The 18,267-nt window shown below is 40.8% G+C and overlaps 2 protein-coding genes across 19 annotated transcripts in view; one reads left to right on the forward strand and one right to left on the reverse strand.

Moving 5' to 3' along the window:
• The window catches only part of Srsf11 (serine and arginine rich splicing factor 11), a 31,994-nt gene extending 15,483 nt beyond the window's left edge, over positions 1-16,511 (reverse strand). For 4 of the 12 annotated variants that reach the window (XM_006974904.4, XM_015993799.3, XM_015993798.3 and 1 more), the window contains exons 1-3: positions 16,386-16,511; positions 5,876-6,072; positions 211-344 (exon numbers count right to left, since the gene is read on the reverse strand). In XM_006974904.4, the coding sequence (XP_006974966.2) occupies positions 211-344; positions 5,876-6,072; positions 16,386-16,475 (421 nt within the window). In that variant the 5' untranslated portion in view covers positions 16,476-16,511. Of the gene's footprint in view, positions 1-210; positions 345-5,620; positions 5,842-5,875; positions 6,188-6,413; positions 6,501-16,385 lie in introns of those variants that run through there. The other 8 variants (XM_076575297.1, XM_076575296.1, XM_042280214.2 and 5 more) reach the window with 5 other exon arrangements.
• Lrrc40 (leucine rich repeat containing 40) overlaps positions 16,497-18,267 on the forward strand; it is a 69,688-nt gene continuing 67,917 nt past the window's right edge. For 3 of the 7 annotated variants that reach the window (XR_013052459.1, XR_013052460.1, XR_013052461.1), the window contains exon 1: positions 16,556-16,749. Coding sequence is in view for 1 of the 7 variants with exons in the window: in XM_042280209.2 (XP_042136143.1) it covers positions 16,599-16,749 (151 nt within the window). In the remaining 6 variants the exon portion in view is untranslated. Of the gene's footprint in view, positions 16,750-18,267 lie in introns of all 7 variants that reach the window. The other 4 variants (XM_042280209.2, XM_042280211.2, XR_013052462.1 and 1 more) reach the window with 4 other exon arrangements.

An 18,267-nucleotide genomic window follows, 5' to 3' on the forward strand; every position in this document is an offset into this window, starting at 1 on the left:
GCAAAAAGTTAATTACCTTATAAAACAGACCTGATTTCTAAGTTTTAGAGTAAGAAAAAAATCTCCAAGTAAGAATTATGGAGTGCAGTATATCAAGGGTTTCAAATGAATGCTCAGAGTCTAACAAGCTAGTGATGCTTACTCTACACCTACACTGTGGCCGATGGCCAGGCAAGGGTGCCCACATAGGTAGTGAAACAAAGCACAAACCTTCAGCATATGGTACGACTATCAAAGCTCTGTCAACGAACACAGTGTTTGTCAGATGCTGTGCCACAACTGCTGAGTCTGGATCATGGAACTTAACAAAGCAGACACGAGAGGAGACTGGCAAAGGCGAGTCACTAAAAGATAAATAAATAATATTAGAGAAAATTGTATTGGCTTCAACACAGATATATCACCAAAAGGACAACGCTCAGGTAAAAATACCGAGATACACGTTAATTTATTTTAATCCATTAAAAAGAGAATGTCCCGATGACCTAACAGAATGAGATACAGTACAGATATGCTCCTATAATCACCACTTAAATTATAACACAGCAGTTTAAAACTATTTCTTAAGTCAGTGAGACAACGATATACCATTTTAGTGGCTGTGCACACATGTGCTTGAGTTGCTCAAACCCAGGGTAGGCACTGAACCACATGGCTCCTCATCCTCAGTTCTAACAGCAACTATTTTTAAATACAAGTGAGAGCTTTGGCTTAGAAAGTTTTCATTATAGCTAATCTCTCTGTAAAAAATGATTGTTTGTTTCAAAGGTAAAATACCATAGAAAAGTACATCTAAGCAGGCACAATGGCACAAGCCTGTAATCCCCAGCACCCAGGAGGCTGGGACAGAAACTCAAGTTCCAGACCAGCTTAGGCTACACTGAAGCCTTGTCTCAAAACATCAAGCCATGCCAAGCATTCTTGACCTGAAAAATAAAATAATTCCACATTCTGACTCTATACCTATAGAATATATAAGAATTCTTAAGCACCTTAAACAAGGCTTTCGGATCTGAAACAGCTTCAGAGAGAAGGAAAAAAATTAAGCATATACACAGCCACTTGAACATGTTATATAGAACCTCCTCCCCATACTACACTTGGGCAAGTCAAGAGTACATTGCTTCCATAGACAACTAAATGGTAAAGTGCAAGCTGTGACAGTGAAAAAGATGATAACACAGCACAGGCTTTTAAAAATATATAATGTGGGCTGGAGAGATGGCTCAGTGGTTAAGAGCATTGGCTGCTCTTCCAGAGGACCAGCGTTCAATTCCCAGCACCTGTATGGCAGCTCATAATTGCCTGTAACTCAAGTTCCAGTGGATCTAACTCCCTCACAAAGACATGCAGGTCAAACACCAATGAACACCAATTTTAAAAAAAAAGATATAATGAGCCAAATTCCTACCATACAATTCTGTAAAGGCAAGGGTTGCATCCTAGACCCAGACAAGTAACTTGGAGACCAGTTCTCTAAGACAGTAACAATCTTATAGACCTTGTCTGTGAGAAAACCATCTGTGGGGAAAACTACACAGGTTACCTGATAGCACCAATATCAATGAAATCAAGGTGTCTGATGAAGTAACCCCTTCCTTCTCCTTTAATTCTTCCTGACTTTGTGATATGAACTCCGGGTAGAGAACCAACCAACAAGGCAACTGCATCCACAAGGCTGAATGCTCAATGTTTCTAAAATGATAAGGACTTCTTTTTGAGACAGGGTGTTATATAAGCTCGGGATGGCCTTGAAAGACTCCTGATCCTTCTGCCTCCACCTTCCTGGTGCTGAGATTACGTGACTCAATGTTCACATTTTTTAAAATGTGCCTAAAATTTGAGAAAATGTTCAGTTATAAACAGTGAAAAGAATGTTCTAGCACGAATGCTCAGGCACCAGTCTTGTTTTTTCCTATCACTGATTTTTTCATTCTAATCATTAAATTTTAAAAGCTCTTCAAAATGGTGCTATCCTTTGTTCTTAAAACCCACCAGAACACCACCTTAGAAAATTACAGGCATTCACATTTCCTAGTCTTTAATAGCAGTAACTGTTGTCTAATAAATAAATAAATAAACAAATAAATAAATAAGCCAGTTCTTAGAATAAAGAAATAATGAGAAATGGCTGAGTGGTTAGGGGCACTTGTTCTTGTGGAGGATCCAAGTTCGACTCCTAGCACCTACATGACTACTTAAAATATCCCATAATTCCAGTTCTAAGGGCTCCAGTGCACTCTTCTAGCCTCCAAGAACACCAGGCACATGTACACATGGTATAGACACACATGCAGGCAAAACACTCATATACAGATAATAGATCTTAAAAAAAAAACATTCTTCAAGTATATGCAAAATAGTTTTTAAAAAAAATCAGAAAGCCGGGCGGTGGTGGCGCACGCCTTTAATCCCAGCACTCGGGAGGCAGAGGCAGGCGGATCTCTGTGAGTTTGAGGCCAGCCTGGGCTACCAAGTGAGTTCCAGGAAAGGCGCAAAGCTACAACAGAGAAACACTGTCTCGAAAAACCAAAAAGAAAAAACCAAAAAAAAAAAAAAAAAAATCAGAAAATACTACCTTCCAGGTAACTACCTCTGATTTACCAAATACATTTTATTTTGTGTAAGGACCACATATAAAGCATAAGTATCTTTACCCCAAGAAGCAATGTAAAAGACTTCCCTGATACTTCTGTCTGCTGAAAGAATTTAAAAATATCTAAGATGCATACAGAAATTTGTGAATCCTGGTGTTCACTATGTGCCCACTGAATCAGAATCCCTTTCCCAGGAGGAGAGACTTCATTCTTTTTTTTTTTTTTTTGGTTTTTCGAGACAGGGTTTCTCTGTGTAGCTTTGCGCCTTTCCTGGAACTCACTTGGTAGCCCAGGCTGGCCTCGAACTCACAGAGATCCGCCTGGCTCTGCCTCCCGAGTGCTGGGATTAAAGGCGTGCGCCACCACCGCCCGGCTGAGACTTCATTCTTAATATCCTCTGATTCACAGCCACACAAGTGTAAGAACTTGTGTTTAAGGCCATCACACTAACCTTTTTTTTCCCCGAGACAGGGTTTCTCTGTGCAGCTTTGCGCCTTTCCTGGAACTCACTCGATAGCCCAGGCTGGCCTCGAACTCAGAGATCCACCTGCCTCTGCCTCCCGAGTGCTGGGATTAAAGGTGTGCGCCACTACCTCCCCGACACACACTAACCTTTTAACTCTACCTTAGTACTATATCAACCACTTCTAAGCAGAAGAATTTGGAGCTCATAAAGTAACTCCAAGGCCCCCAAAGCAGTACAGGTAATAAGAGAAACATTCATTTGAGAACAATTTCTGACTTCACATGCCTCCTCCTAACTATAGAATAGAACATGTAGCAATTCATTAAATCACATTTTTCTTAAAAAGTGAATTTAATTTTTCTCTATATCTTGTATAAAGCTGTTTATAAAATCACTAAAGATATTTATGGTTGGTTCATGAAAGCTTCTAACGAAAGATTTTCTATCTGCTGACAGTAGCCTTCAAGTACAGTATAAAGCTGACATGCTTCACTGGGATCCTTTCTTGGATAAAACAACCCACTGTGAAACTCCTTTAAAACTAAACATTTCATTGCCCACTTCAAAAATGATACAGTGAACACCATGCTTATAATCATAGCACTTGGGAGGCAAAAGCAGGAAGATCCTTATTTGAGGTCAGCATGGGCTACCCCTCTCAAGAAACTCTTAGCCGGGCAGTGGTGGCGCTCACCTTTAATCCCAGCACTCAGGAGGCAGAGGCAGGTGGATCTCTGTGAGTTCGAGGCCAGCCTGGGCTACAGAGTGAGTTCCAGGAAAGGCGCAAAGCTACACAGAGAAACCCTGTCTCAAAAAACAAAACAAAACAAAAAGCTCTTCCCTAGCCTGAATTGTTTTAGTTCGTGTATATGTGGCATACATACTTTAAAATGCAATGCTTAATAACTCAAGAATCTCAGTCTATGAAAGGTAGGAGGGCTGAACTTAGTCTGTGAATTGGTGAAGGCTGCTGTGCTACAGTTTTTATAAGGAATAAGGAGGAAGCTGAGTACACAGTAACCCAGATCACCTCCAGGAATGAACAAACTCCTACAACTACTCAGCTTATAATGGAATTATCCATGTCACCATAAAAAGGCCAAATTCAAGTTTATCATAACCCCCTTTAGGTATTGTCCACTAACTAGGTCAACAAGAAAAAAACCAATACAATACCCACTTCTCCTTGTTATCTTTTGTTTGTTTGCTTTTGTTTTGTTTTTTGAGACAGGGTTTCTCTGTGTAGCTTTTTGGAACCTGTCCTGGAACTCACTTGTAGAGCAGGCTGGCCTCGAACTCACAAGAGATCTACCTGGCTCTGCCTCCCCAGTGCTGGGATTAAAGGCGTGCACTGCTGCCGCCACCGCTGCTGCCGCCACCTCCACCCCCCCTTGTTACCGTTTAAATACAGTACAGAATAGCTCTGGAGAATAAACAGAGCATTTAAAAGTGAGCAGTTATATAGAACTTTTAGTAACCCAAGGGGCTCTATAGAAAGTTATGTCACTCCGGGCAGTGGTGGTACATGCCTTTAATCCCAGCACTTGGGAGGCAGAGGCAGGCAGATCTCTGGGAGTTCGAGACCAGCCTGGGCTACAGAGCAAGTTCCAGGAAAGGCTACACAGAGAAACCCTGTCTCAAAAAAACAAACAACAACAAAAAACAAAAAAAAAAAAGCTATGCCAGAAATCATATGATTTTCTGCAATTTTACGAGCAATCATAACAGTGTGGCATGAGAAAACTGAGGAACAGAGAGCATCGATTTCTGTATGCTCCCATAAGGAGTTGCCTTGTTGATTTTCAAGGCCAAGGTTCTGCTCAAAATAAGTTGTTCCTAAACTCTACACACACACATCATGCAAACTGGGAACCGAATCTTGTATATTTTCTCTAAAATTTAAGAACACACTAATATCAAGCACTAACAGTTATGTGAAAATATTTCACATAGGCCATATGATCAACTTTGGCATGATTAGTGATTACATACACACACAACAGAAGATTGTGAGGATTCTAGTTTCCTACTTAGAATCTAAGGGGCATCATAAAACCCCAAAATTTGATTGGGAGTGTTTACTAAGAGTAACCACTATGCTTTCCCTAAACTTCATAATTCTTCCTAGAGGGCACGAAATTATTTCAAGTATGTATGTGTATTTCAACTTATCTTTACAACTTTGTTCTTTACAGTGAGCATACTCATTTAATATTATTCCAATAAAAACAACTTTCAAATCAAGACAAAACCCACATTAAACCTAATTCAATTTTCCACATTCTGAAAAATCCCTTCACGACCAATTATAAATCTGAACATTAAACAACACACTGAGATTCAGCTATGATGAATTTCTGAACTATGTCAAAATTTAGCAATCAGGCCCATCGATTTAGTCTGTCAAAAGGGGTAGGTGAATGATCTTTGATGTTCTTCCCTAGCTCAAAACAAACAAACAAACAAACAAAAAAAAAAAAACAAACACACACACACTGAAGAACATTCCTTAATTATTTGTGAATAGCACACAAATATTTACACCAACTGAACATACCAATTTCATTTCATTTCTATCAAAGCACAGGATTAGTTTTTCTTTTAAAGGGGAATTTAACCAAAAGATGAAGTGCCTGAAGTAAAATGATGGTGCCGACAACGTCAAGAGGAAAAACATTCCTGAAACGCCACTCAGGCGTTCCTGCCCGGCCTGCGGCCTGGCGGGCCCTCGGCTCTTCCACGACAGGCTCCGCCGGACCGCGCGCCTCGCTTCGCCGGAAGGGCCGCGGGCCCGCAGTGCCCCGGTACTCACTCCGGCGGGAAGAGGCGCAGCTCGTCGATCTTGCCCAGGAAACCGAAGAGCGTCCGCATCTGCTCAGAGCTAGCGCTCGGGGACACGTTGGTCACCTGGATCACCTCGGTGCCTCCGCCTGGTCCGCCGCTGGGGCCGGGGCCGGGGCCCGGCGCGCTGGGGACCACGGCCGTGCTGCTCATGGCGCGGGCTGCCTCCTGCTCAACACATCAAACACAAGACAGTGAGAGCGCGCGGCACCGGCCGCCGGCCGCACACAAACGGCCGCCGACCTCGCGCAGCGCCGCCGGCCCACAATGCCACGCGCCCGCCCTCCCGCCCGCGCGTGCGCCCAGAGCCCGGAAGTACGCGTCCAGTTCGTGCCCTGCAACTGTCCCGGCTACGCCCACCCGCCTGCGCCACCTCAGGAATGGTTCCTGTGCACTCCACACAGCACCCGAAGCATTTTCTGGCAGAATCCTGGCCATTGAAACCTCCAGTAAAGACAGTTTAACACACACACCCTGGCGCTCGGTACACTCACTGAATTTTAGCTTACCTTTACAAGAGTTTTACAGTTCTCCAATATATAACAGTATATGGTCAGCAGTTTGAAATACACCTGCTTTAACACGCGTATTCTTCACTACAAAAACAAAACAAAACAAAAACCCCTGCCTTATTTCTTCAGCCTCATCTGACCTATTCAAGTTCTCCAACATAGACACAAAATTTTCTCTATGCCTGTGGTGATATTATTCCTCAAAATATTATGCACCCTAATAAACTTATCTGGGGTCTGAGAACAAAACAGCCACTAGATACAGAGGCCAGAAAATGGTGGCACACACGCCTTTAATCTTAGCATTCCAGAAGCTGAGATCCATCTGGATCTCTGAGTTCAAAGCCACACTGGAAACAGCCAGGCCCAGTAACAAGAGCCTTTAATCCCAGGAAGTGATGGCAGGAAGCAAAGGGGTATTTAAGGCGTGAGGACCAGGAACTAGAGCCTGGTTAGCTTTTAGGCTTTTAGCAGCAGTTCAGCTGAGATTCATTCGGATGAGAACTAAGAGACTTCCAGTCTGAGGAAACAGGATCAGCTGAGGAACTGGCAAGGTGAGGTGGCTGTGGCTTGTTCTGTTTCTCTGACCTTCCAGCTTTAACCCAATACCTGGCTCCAGGTTTGTTTTTATTAATAAGACTTCTTAAGATTTGTGCTTATGTAGCTTTATACAAGCCACGAAGTTCCCTCATGTCATTTCACTGCCACCACCTGTTACTGCCTTGTCTGTTAGTAACAGCACTGCCTGTTTGTTATTGAAAAGTATTCCCCTAGATTGCCTAGCAAAGTATAAAACAAAGTTACTGTCCAGTCAGCATCAAACGCCTGAACACTCACATCAACCTACTTTAGTCATTTACCCTACAGGGCACGCTAACTTATTTGATTCAAAAGTTCTGAAAGCTAAAATAAAAATCTCAGATTTTACATTGAGATTTACAATACAGATAAGGCTGTGACTGGCTTGCCAGGTCTACTCACTGGTTCAGTGAGTAAGTTCTTAAGCACAGAAGGGATAAGTTGATTAATGTGTCTCATCAGATTTAGAAAACACCATCACTCACCAATGTGTTTTCCAAGATGGTGTTAAGTGGTTTCTTACTGAATTGGTGTTAACACTCACTGCTAATTACAGATTCTCACAGCCCAACATTCTTAGTACCGGGGGGTGCACTCAATACACCACACATAATAGTCAATGAGAGAAGAACAAAGAGCACAATGACAAGAGCTCAAGCTTCTCTTGTTTTTCAATGTTATTTAACATTATTTAGTCCCTGTGGCAGGTATATGGAAACCTTTTCCATTGTTCTACACTTCAAGCATTTTTATTACATTTATTTACTGTATATGTGTGTGCCATGGTGCCTCTGAGTAAGTCAGAGGACAACTTGTAAGAGCCAGTTCTCTTCTTCCCCAATCAAAATCATGTCCATCGGTGGTTGGCTGAGTTATATCACTAGTCCCCATTCTACACTTTATTTAATATATATGCTTGGCATTTTGTCATAAAAATTACAGATTTAAACTAAAGAAAAAGTTCTGTGATAAAATATTTTAATCACAAAATCTGATTTATGTATAACTTACTGAACATACTAATTGATGGCGTTTGATGCAGAGAAGACTAGGAAAAGTAATTTTAAGTAATTTTAATTTAAAAGTGCAGTCAAATATTTAGCAGTTCCAAAATAAAAAGCGAAAACTTCAGGGAAGAGTGGCTTAAATACATTTCACTTCAAAAACCTACTGCTTTTCTGGTCAAATAAATAATTGAATAATAATTCTGAGGCCAGGTGGTGATGGCACATGCCTTTAATCCCAGCACTGGGAGGCAGAGGCAGGCGAATCTCTGTGAGTTGGAGGCCAGCCTGGGCTACAGAGTGAGTTCCAGGAAAGGTGCAAAGGTACACAGAGAAACCTTGTCTCGGAAAAAAACAAAAACAGCCAAAATCAAACCAAACCAAAAAAACAAAACAAACAAACAAACAAAATTCTGACTATCACAACAGACCTACTAAGTCAAATACACAGTGAAATACTTAGCACTGCTAATGACTTTCACAGAAATAATATAGCTAAGGGAGGAGGCCAAAAATATTAAGACAAACAGCAAGTGCAATCAATCTATGCCAGCTGAAGTGATTTTAAGATTTGCCAAATAAGGCAAAAGGGATACAGAATCTGGAAAAAGGCAAGAAGTTCTTTTTTCTTCACCATTTCCTCAATATCATAAAAGGTATCCCAAACTCAATTTCTTCAAATATTATATATCTGCTTATTCCAGGGATTTCCAAGATGCTGGAAGTATAACAGAAAAGACAGCCAATGTTCCCAATCTCCTAAAATTACAGGTCGATGACAAACTCTCCGCAACAAACAAAAAGATGTAAGGAACATATGTGCTAATAAGACAGGGTAGAATCAGAATCTGCTCAGATTTTAGAACATGGAAAGAGCTAGACATTTACCTTGTAAATTTCTCATTTTATAGGCCTCACAGGATTGTCCAGCTTACTGCAATGCCACACTAGTTACCATCTAAAATAGTATGCACCTGAGAATTGAGCCACACAAAAAATTGCAAAAAATTCTCATGCTTTAAATAAGTGTTTTTTTTTTGGGGGGGGGGGGTGGCCTACATCTATAACTATCTAAGAGTACATTTAGACACTAACTCATCGTTTTAGGTAAGTTAGGGAACAATTTGATTCTGATTTTGAGATGGTCTCCCATACTTCAGGCTGGCCTGAAACTTGCTGTGCAGAAGAGAAAGACCTGCCTCTGCCTCCCAAGCAATGAGATTACAGTATGCTCTAGGATACCAGGATCAAAATGCCAGTTCCCAATCCTGGGTTTTTTGTCTGTTCATTTCTTTTTGAGATAAGGATCTCAGACTGTAGCCCAAGTGGGGGGTCTTGAACTTTGCAAAATTCTCCTGCCCAAGCATTCCAAAACCTGAGAATACAGGCATAAATAACTACACTTAGAAATCAAATTATATCTGAAGGACAAATATTATCAGTCTTAATAATAATCTATTTCTAATCAAAACTGGGGAGGGGGTAGCCTTGTGAAATCTTGTCCTCAAATGCAAAACTCAAACCAAACAAATATAAGTAAAGCAACTAGTTTAATTATGTGGGTGGTAATGTATACATGTTTGTGTGTGTGTTCATGTATGGTGATACTTTATTTGTGCTGAAATGTGATTTTATTTGTAAATAAAGTTGCCTGGGGATCAGAGCAAAGAGCAAGCCACTTAGCAGAAGTCTAGCAGTGGTGGCACACGCCCTTAATCTGATCACATGGAAGGCAGAATCTCTGTGTGTTCAAGGACACAGCCTGCTTTCCACCCCACTCCCACCTTTAAATTTGGCTTTTAAAAGAATTTTAATGACAAAAGCAATTTGGAAGCCAAGCTAAACTAGCCAGTGAGTAGACTCATTCCGAAGTGCCTGATTCAGTAACTCAAACTCTATATAAATACATGGGAGTGTACGTATGTGGGGACATGTGTGTATACACAACAGATTATCTTTGATACAGAGAGCTCTTCTGTGATACCTGGTGTCAATATTTCTGCACACGTTATTTTTGAGATGAAGTACCTCATTGCATCTTGGAGGCAGGTCACCATCAGCACTAGTCAGCCAGCCAGCAAGCTCTAGAGCACCTTGCTGCTGGAGGGCTTCTCTCCAGCTTCCACCAAGCCCCACAGTCCCACAATCCACATATAAAATAATCACTCAGACGCTTATAATACTTATAAACTGTATGGCCGTGGCAGGCTTCTTGCTAACTGTTCTTATAGCTTAAATTAATCCATTTCCATAAATCTATACCTTGCCACGTGGCTGGTGGCTTACCAGCGTCTTTACATGTTGTCTGTCCTGGCTGTGGCTGCAGTGTCTCTCCCTCCTTCTTCCTGTTTCCCCAATTCTCCTCTCTCCTTGTCCCGCCTATACTTCCTGCCTGGTCACTGGCCATCAGTGTTTTACTTATATAGAGTGATATCCACAGCAGCACCTCCTCTCTCCCCTTTCCAGTGTTGGGAACAAGCACTGCTCCACCAGGCTTTTGACTAACACAAGTGCTGGGGATCCAAACAAGAACTTCACTGAATGATCTCCCTAGTTCCATGGCTTAATTTTTGTGGCACCCAGCAGGGACTAAGACTCAAAATAAACCTAGCACCTTATCTCATCTCAAGCTTTTATCTCCACTGCTGCCTGGCAGTCACTTGTCATAATTCTGGAAAACTTTTTAGAAACTAGGAAAGACTAGTGATTAGTTTCAGGATTTGCTATTATCTGACAAAATCTTCTCATTTTGAAAACATTATCCTGGATAATACTGCTTTATTGCTAACATGGAAAAGTTAATTTATGTAGCATATTTTATTTTTTATTTCACATTTTAACACGGCAATGTAAACTTTTTACTATAAAGATTATGCACTTAATGTTAAAACCTTAAGCTATATGAATACTGCCGAAGGTTGATAATATTTGTAAACCATTAAATGATAATAAAAATGCCCCCTCTTTCCAGAGAAACTGCTGCACTGGAAACTGGGAAGCTTCTGAACAGATTTGGGATGTCCAGCCATCTAACTGTCAGCATACTAATAGACACTATAACAAGCAGCATTGATACATGGAGAACACTTTGTTGTTGTTTTTCCCCAGAGTTTCTCTGTGTAACAGTCCTGGCTGGCCTGGATCTTATTTTGTTGACCAGGCTGGCCTTGAACTCACTGAGATCCACTTGGCCTCTGCTTCCCAAGTACTGGGACTAAAGGTGCTTGCCACCACAGCCGGACTAGAGAACACTTCTTATGAAAGCTTTAATTGTTTCACTATGCTTTTAGAGCACAGGTATTATTCTTACTGACAAAACACATGAACACTTAAATATATCTTCAATGAACAATAAATTAAAATCACTGGCATGGCTCAAATGATCAATATATGAACACACAAAATACAAACTTGAAACAATCTCAACTGCTGGCAAAGGATAGGCACATTAAGTAGTAGTCTGTAATGCCATTAGCCACAATCGGCTCAGGCTCAAGCCCTAGAGCACTCTGATGACACTATCAAATAAGTAGTTTACAGCAGAGATGAGATGATGATCACACTTCTGGGAAACAAAGAGTTAGGAAAGCAAGGCCAACATCTCTAAGGTGGAAAATGAGCATCTGTGTTGATGGTAGGTAATTTGAATGTAGAATGAAAAACAGCTATTTCTAGAATGATGGATGCCAAGGAAGAGTTTACACATTTGCATTGTATTTAAATGTTCATTAATATTTGTCAATATCTAAGTAAATAGAACTGTGAGTTGGTTTGTCTGTTTATGGAGACAAGTTCTTACTCTGTAGTCCAGGCTGATCTGGAGCTCACTATGTAGCCTAGACTAGTCTCAAATTCAGAATGATCCTCCTGCCTAAGTCTCTCAATATTAAGGTTATAAACATGAGTTACAATGCCTGACTATAACTATCACTGTAATACTTTCAACAATGAAGAAAACAAAACAGCTCAAGTAGAAAGAAATGGTGGGTCACCATGAATTATCACCTATCAAACCACAAAGGTGACTAACACATGCAGAAATCTGATCATCAAACCTTAAACTAACAGATTGGCTGTTTTTACCAATGAACTATCACATTATTTATATCTTTTCCTTTATCAACTTAAATTGATGCTAGAAACATCTCAGAGAACAAATCATGTCTTATTAAAACAATAGGACTTCTCTGCTCATATTTGAAAATTAGTTGCCACTTATAAACATTCACTTGTCTCTTTTTATTTATTTATTTATTTATTTATTTTTTAAAGATTTATTTATTTATTCTGTACACAGAAGAGTGCACCAGATCTCATTACAGATGGTTGTGAGCCACCATGTGGTTGCTGGGAATTGAACTCAGAACTTCTGGAAGAGCAGTCGGTGCTCTTAACCACTGAGCCATCTCTCCAGCCCCCACTTGTCTCTTTTTAAAGTACACAAAGTTGTAAACTGAATCTAACTCAATAACATTGTTTCCAGAGGCGATATGTAGTCTGATTATCAACAGTGGATCATAGGTAAAACCCTTTTTTCAACATTTTAATTCTGTAGTGGTTTTGTATGTGTATAAGATAGTGCCCCAATCTACCTCTATATTATTTCATTAATTTAAAGCCAGTGCCAAAATTTATAGCACCCATTCAACTGATATAAAGACCAATACTTTAAGTTATGTAATACTAATGGGGGGGGGGGGAGTAAGAATACCATACTGTCTGTTAACAGTTGGGAGTAATAATTGTTGGGAATAAGAGGAAATATTTTCAGAATAACAAATCTCAATACCAGAAGGGCTTTACTTAAATGGCAGAGGCTGTGCTGGCTCATCACCACCCAGGTTTTAGCTTCCTTTCTTCTTTTTCTTCTTCTTCTTCTTTTTTTTTTTTTTTTTAGAATGTAGAATGAAAAAAATTTAAAAAAAAACATACATTTAAGATTAAAAAAAGTCAATAGTTCCTCCACTTTCTTCGAAAGGACAGATGTAAACAAACAAACAAGAAAACCCACCTTTTTATGAAAAGAAATGAAATGGTCTTTTCCAGATGCTGGAGGACTAAAATTGTTTAGTACTGAAGGTAGAGAAGAATATTAGGACATATATTGGGATCATGACGACTGTCTTAGAGCAGTGTGGCTGTTTCACTATTCACAAGCATGGAGCACAAATACACAAGCAAAAAATCCAAAACACATTTTTCTTCATCAAAACCAAGATGGCCACAACTTTAATAACCATAACAAAATACAAGTCAAAAAGCTACATTTGAAATTGGGAATAGACATAGTAAACATGATCTGCCTTCAAAGGCAGCAAGGAATGTATTTTATTGACTAGTTTTAGATGTCAGCTGTTATAAACATAAAAAGACATCAAAAGTTGAATTGCAAACTGAAAATTTTAAAGAAAATCAAAATGTTCTCTCAGTAACATTTAATATAAGATAATAGTTTTTGCAGATAAACAATATTCTAAAACAAAAATGATACTGATTCAAATCAGGCTTTCACAAAAATAAACTGAGAAATGTCTACAAAGCAAGTTCTCTGTGCTTGCTTGAATTTTGCAAACAAGTGTGTTCAGAATTGTAACTACTTATTTCAATAAACCCACCATCAATTGTAGCTTTCATCTTTGAGAAAAGTCTAATATATATGTTAATCTTCATGAGTGCTATAGCCATCTTAGAAAACGTATGAGTAAACTGTAATGGTAAGAACAGATTAGCCTATCTTTATTTGATAATAAGTGTTACTTTCCGTCATGAAACAAAGTAGTACTTTCTGGATGACTTGGCTGCTCATGTGTTTTTTGTTTCTTCCATTAAGACATTAAATAAAATACATATAATAAACCATAGCCAAACACCTCTGTAACAAAAGGCAGGCATGCCATGTCTTCAGCTGGACAGAGGAGTCCTCCTCACTCATTCCGTGAAGCTGGTGAAAGAACCAAAGCTTTTGCAGGATACGCAAGTGCTCTATCACTGAACTGCAGCCCCAGAAGATTTTTGTACTGCTTTAATAAGGCAGAATGTCTAATTTAAAAAAAAATATTTTTGTTTCTGTATGTGTGTGCTTATATGAGTTTATGTGCACCATGTGTGTGCAGGTGCTGGCAGAGGCCAGAGTTAAAGGCAATTTTGAGCTGCCTGATATAGGTGCTATGAACTGAAACAGGGCCCCCCTGGAAGAGCAATAAGTGCTCTTAACTGCTGAGCCTTCCAATTGTCCCATATTTTTAAATCAGCAAGTACTTTGATTTAAATGTCACCACTGAAAAAGGACTAGGTGTTTAATTTTAAATGCATTAGTCTTAAAGTAGTTCAAGACTCATAAAGAGCTAGTTCTCAAGACTATAGCCATAGATATTTTATAAACAAGCTCAATTCAAGGATTAGCTTCCAGCTTTCATCAGTTAACAACAAATACATAATTTTTCCAATTGCAAGAATTTTGGCTACCACTTGTTCATTCTCCACATGCTACATAAGCATAATACACAATGTATTTTAAACTTATATTAGTTAAATCCTTATGTCAGTTCATATCTATTGATACAGAAATATGTTGGGTGTGATGGCACACAGTTTTAATCTTAGCACTTGACAGACTAAGTGTATTTCTTCAAGTTCCAGGCTAGCTAGGACTACATAGTGAGATTCTGTAGACTCTAAGAACAAAAAATCCAAAATATGTTCAGGTGAAACTGCAAGTAATGCAGAATTGTCAGACCACCCCAAATCTACCTTTCAACTAATACTATTTGTCCTCAGTAGGGTGACAAGAGTTAGGGAGACATTTTCTTTTTTTTTTTTTTTTTTGGTTTTTCGAGACAGGGTTTCTCTGTGTAGCTTTGCGCCTTTCCTGGAACTCACTTGGTAGCCCAGGCTGGCCTCAAACTCACAGAGATCCGCCTGCCTCTGCCTCCCGAGTGCTGGGATTAAAGGCGTGCGCCACCACCGCCCGGCGAGACATTTTCTTGAATGTGCTCTTTACATTTAAAAGAAAGAAAAAAAAAATCAGGGTTGGAGAGATGGCTCAGGAGTTAGGAGCACTTGAGTGTTTTTTTTTTTCCTCCAGAGCACTGAGGTTTGATCCCTGCACTCACATGGCGGCTCACAATCATTCATACTACAGTTACAAATGATCTGATACCTTCTTAGGACAAAGGGGCATAAAATAAATAAACACATAAAACAAACAAACAAAATAATTCCTGTGACGGCTAACGTTAAGTTGATGGCTATGTTTAAAATTAAAATCTCTGTGCTTAAGAGAATTACAAATCAATATTAGACCTCTAAATGTAAAGAGATGTTAAGGATTCAATTTTTTACTGCTGTTTTTACTTCTGTAAACAAGCTTGTTTTTGCACGAGAGAACCTTTTGCTCGCACTAGAGCAAATTGTAACTTTGTATTCTTTGCCTTTATAAACCCCTGACTGACATGGGCGCTGCATTCCGGATTCCCGAGCTTGTTAAAAGTTATTAATCGTCAGACTGGTGAATCTATGAATGACCCCAGACCCATAAAATTTTCCAAGCCGGCGTGACAGCTCAGCAGGTAAAGACATTTACTGCCAAGCTGTACAACCTGAGTTCCAGCCCACTTGATGGAAAAAGAACCGATCCCCTCAAGTTGTTCTCTGTCCTCCAGAGGTACCATGGCACATGAAACCCTATAGGCGCACTCAAAAACACTAAAGTTAAGAGGAATGTAATATAAATCCAATTTCAGACGAAGAAATTTGGTGCAGTGCTGGGCATGGAATTTACGGCCTTTCCCATGTTAGGAAAGCACTGTACCCTGGAGCTACATACCCGGTCAAAGGAAGCCAAGGGCTACTTTTTCATAAGTGAATCAACCAATACTTTGTAAACACCGGGTGGAAACTAAGCAGTTAATAGCTACTTATTGAATAAAACTTTCATTCTGTATTTCCAACAAAAGCTCAATATTTAAACTTTCATTGTCAGAAATTATTTTTAAAACTGCATTAAACTGGACTACCCATAAGTTAGTGAAAAATGAGCTTCATAAGCGTGGGCGCAACTGCATAAAGTTAGTCTGTAAGCGGGCAGGATTCGAAGTCCAAGCTGCTAGCAACACACCGCAGCTTTTAGCGTCAGGTGGGGACACGTCTTTAAGCTTCAAGCTTCGTGCCACTCGCTGTCCTGAACTGTGTTATCAACCCAAGACAACCGACTCGCTGAGACAAGCAACCCTCAAGCCGGGCGCCCAGGGCTGCAGGCCGCGCCGCGCCTCGGGTTTCGTCGCCGCCACGTTCTGACGCGACGGTGGGCAACGCAGTCCGTCCTCGACCGCGCAGTGTAGGAGCCCATGCCACCAGGAGGGCCTCTCGGCCCGTAAGAAGCGCTTACCCGAAAGAAGTTTCTCCTCAGTGTGAGGCTGCTGAGGGCAACGGAAGAGTTTGTCGGTCCTACGGCCCCGGGAGCTGGCGGTGACGACATCAGCGCGCGCAGCAATGGCAAGAGACGGATCACGGCAAAACGGAAGGGGCGGGGCGACCCAGCTGTGGCGCGGTGCTTCAGCGTCACAGCCGCGGCCGTGGCTTCCGGGCTGGGCTTTTGAACATGTCGCGCCAGCTGAGAACCCCCAGATTTGACCCTCGTGCGGGATTTCACATGGAGGGCAAGGACAGTGGCCCCTCAGTTCCGCAGGGCCTGCTGAAGGCAGCGAGGAGCAGCGGCCAGCTCAACTTGGCGGGAAGGAACCTCGGGGAAGGTGAGGTGGCGCGCAAACAGCCTCCTCGGAGGCCGGGTCCCCTGTGCACACACCCGTGCCACCGTCTCCTGAAGAGGCCCTGCTAGGACTGTGGCTATGACTTACACGGAGTGTTCGTTGGAATGTCCACAGAGCGTGGGATAAACATCGTAGCTTGAGAGTAAACTAGCTATGAGATAGATGATAGGCAGGTACTTTATTTGACCATCACCTTTCTCTTAATATAGTCTTAACCAGAGCCCCTTTGTGAGCTTAGAGGGAACACTTTCCTTCTCTGTAAAGACCCTCCTTTTTTCAGTTGAGAAGAATCCCAGTGACTAATAATGATCATATTTCCTAAGTAATGATTCAGAATAAATGCTGCACTATTAGAAGTAAAGTAAAAGATGTTAATCTATGCAAGTAGAAAAAATATTACGGAAGGAATTACTTGTCATTCCTCTCTCTGTCCCTGTTCACACACACCACAAAAGTACGTATACTTGGTAGTATGCAGAGTTGTACTTGTTGGGTCATTCACGGGTTTCTCAAGATGTTCTCAAATCCATACACTTTCCAGACTAGTTATTACTCGCTAATAATACTATCACTGCTTGTCATAGTTAGGGTTGCTGTGAGAAAACATCATGACCAAAAGCAACTTGGAAAGGAAAGGGTTTATTTAGCATCATCAAAGGCAGTCAGGGCAGGAAGCTAGAGACAGGAGCTGATGCAGAGGCCGTGGAGGGGTACTGCTTCCTAGGTTGATCCTCATGGCTTTCTCAGCCTGCTTTCTGATAGTCCCTTAGACCACTAGTCCAGGGAAGGAACCACCCACAATGGGCTGGGCCCTTGCCCATCAGTCACTAATTAAGAAAATGCCCTACAAGCTTGCCTACAGCTGGGTTTTATGCAGGCTGTTATTTAACTGATGTTCCCTCTTTTCAGATGACTTTAGTTTGTGTCGAGTTGACATAAAACTATCCAGCACAATGGTCATAGGAACAAAGATGGCAAAATACTGTAGACCATGTTTTAACATTAGAAAATATGTAACATAAGTATGAACATAGTGAATGGGATGAGGAAGAGGAAGGGAAGGGGAGGGGAGGGGAGACAGTATGCTGAAGGAAGATGTAAATAGAAAAGGATGCTATGGAAAAGAGCACAAAATTAAAAAAAAAAGATTTTTCTAATAGTAAAAAAAATCACAAACAAAATTAGATAAATGTAAGGAGAAGAAAAAACAAAACGAGTGTTTTCCTGTGTGTGTGTGTGTGTGTGTGTGTGTGTGTGTGTGTGTGATTACATATAGTATGTGTGCATGAAGAGGCCGAAGGATATTGGTTGTCCTGCTGCCACTTTCTTCTTTATTCCTTTGAGACAGGTTCTCATTGAAGCAATCCCCTTGTCTCTGCTCCACACAGCACTGAGGTTACTGGGACACAGGACAGTGCTCAGCTTTTTACATAGGTTCTGGAGATTTGAACTAAGAGTCAGTAAGTACTCTTACTTGCTGAGCCATCTCCCCAGCCCAAG

This window comes from Peromyscus maniculatus, chromosome 6 (genome assembly GCF_049852395.1).
Source record: "Peromyscus maniculatus bairdii isolate BWxNUB_F1_BW_parent chromosome 6, HU_Pman_BW_mat_3.1, whole genome shotgun sequence".
Taxonomy (NCBI): Eukaryota; Metazoa; Chordata; class Mammalia; order Rodentia; family Cricetidae; genus Peromyscus; species Peromyscus maniculatus.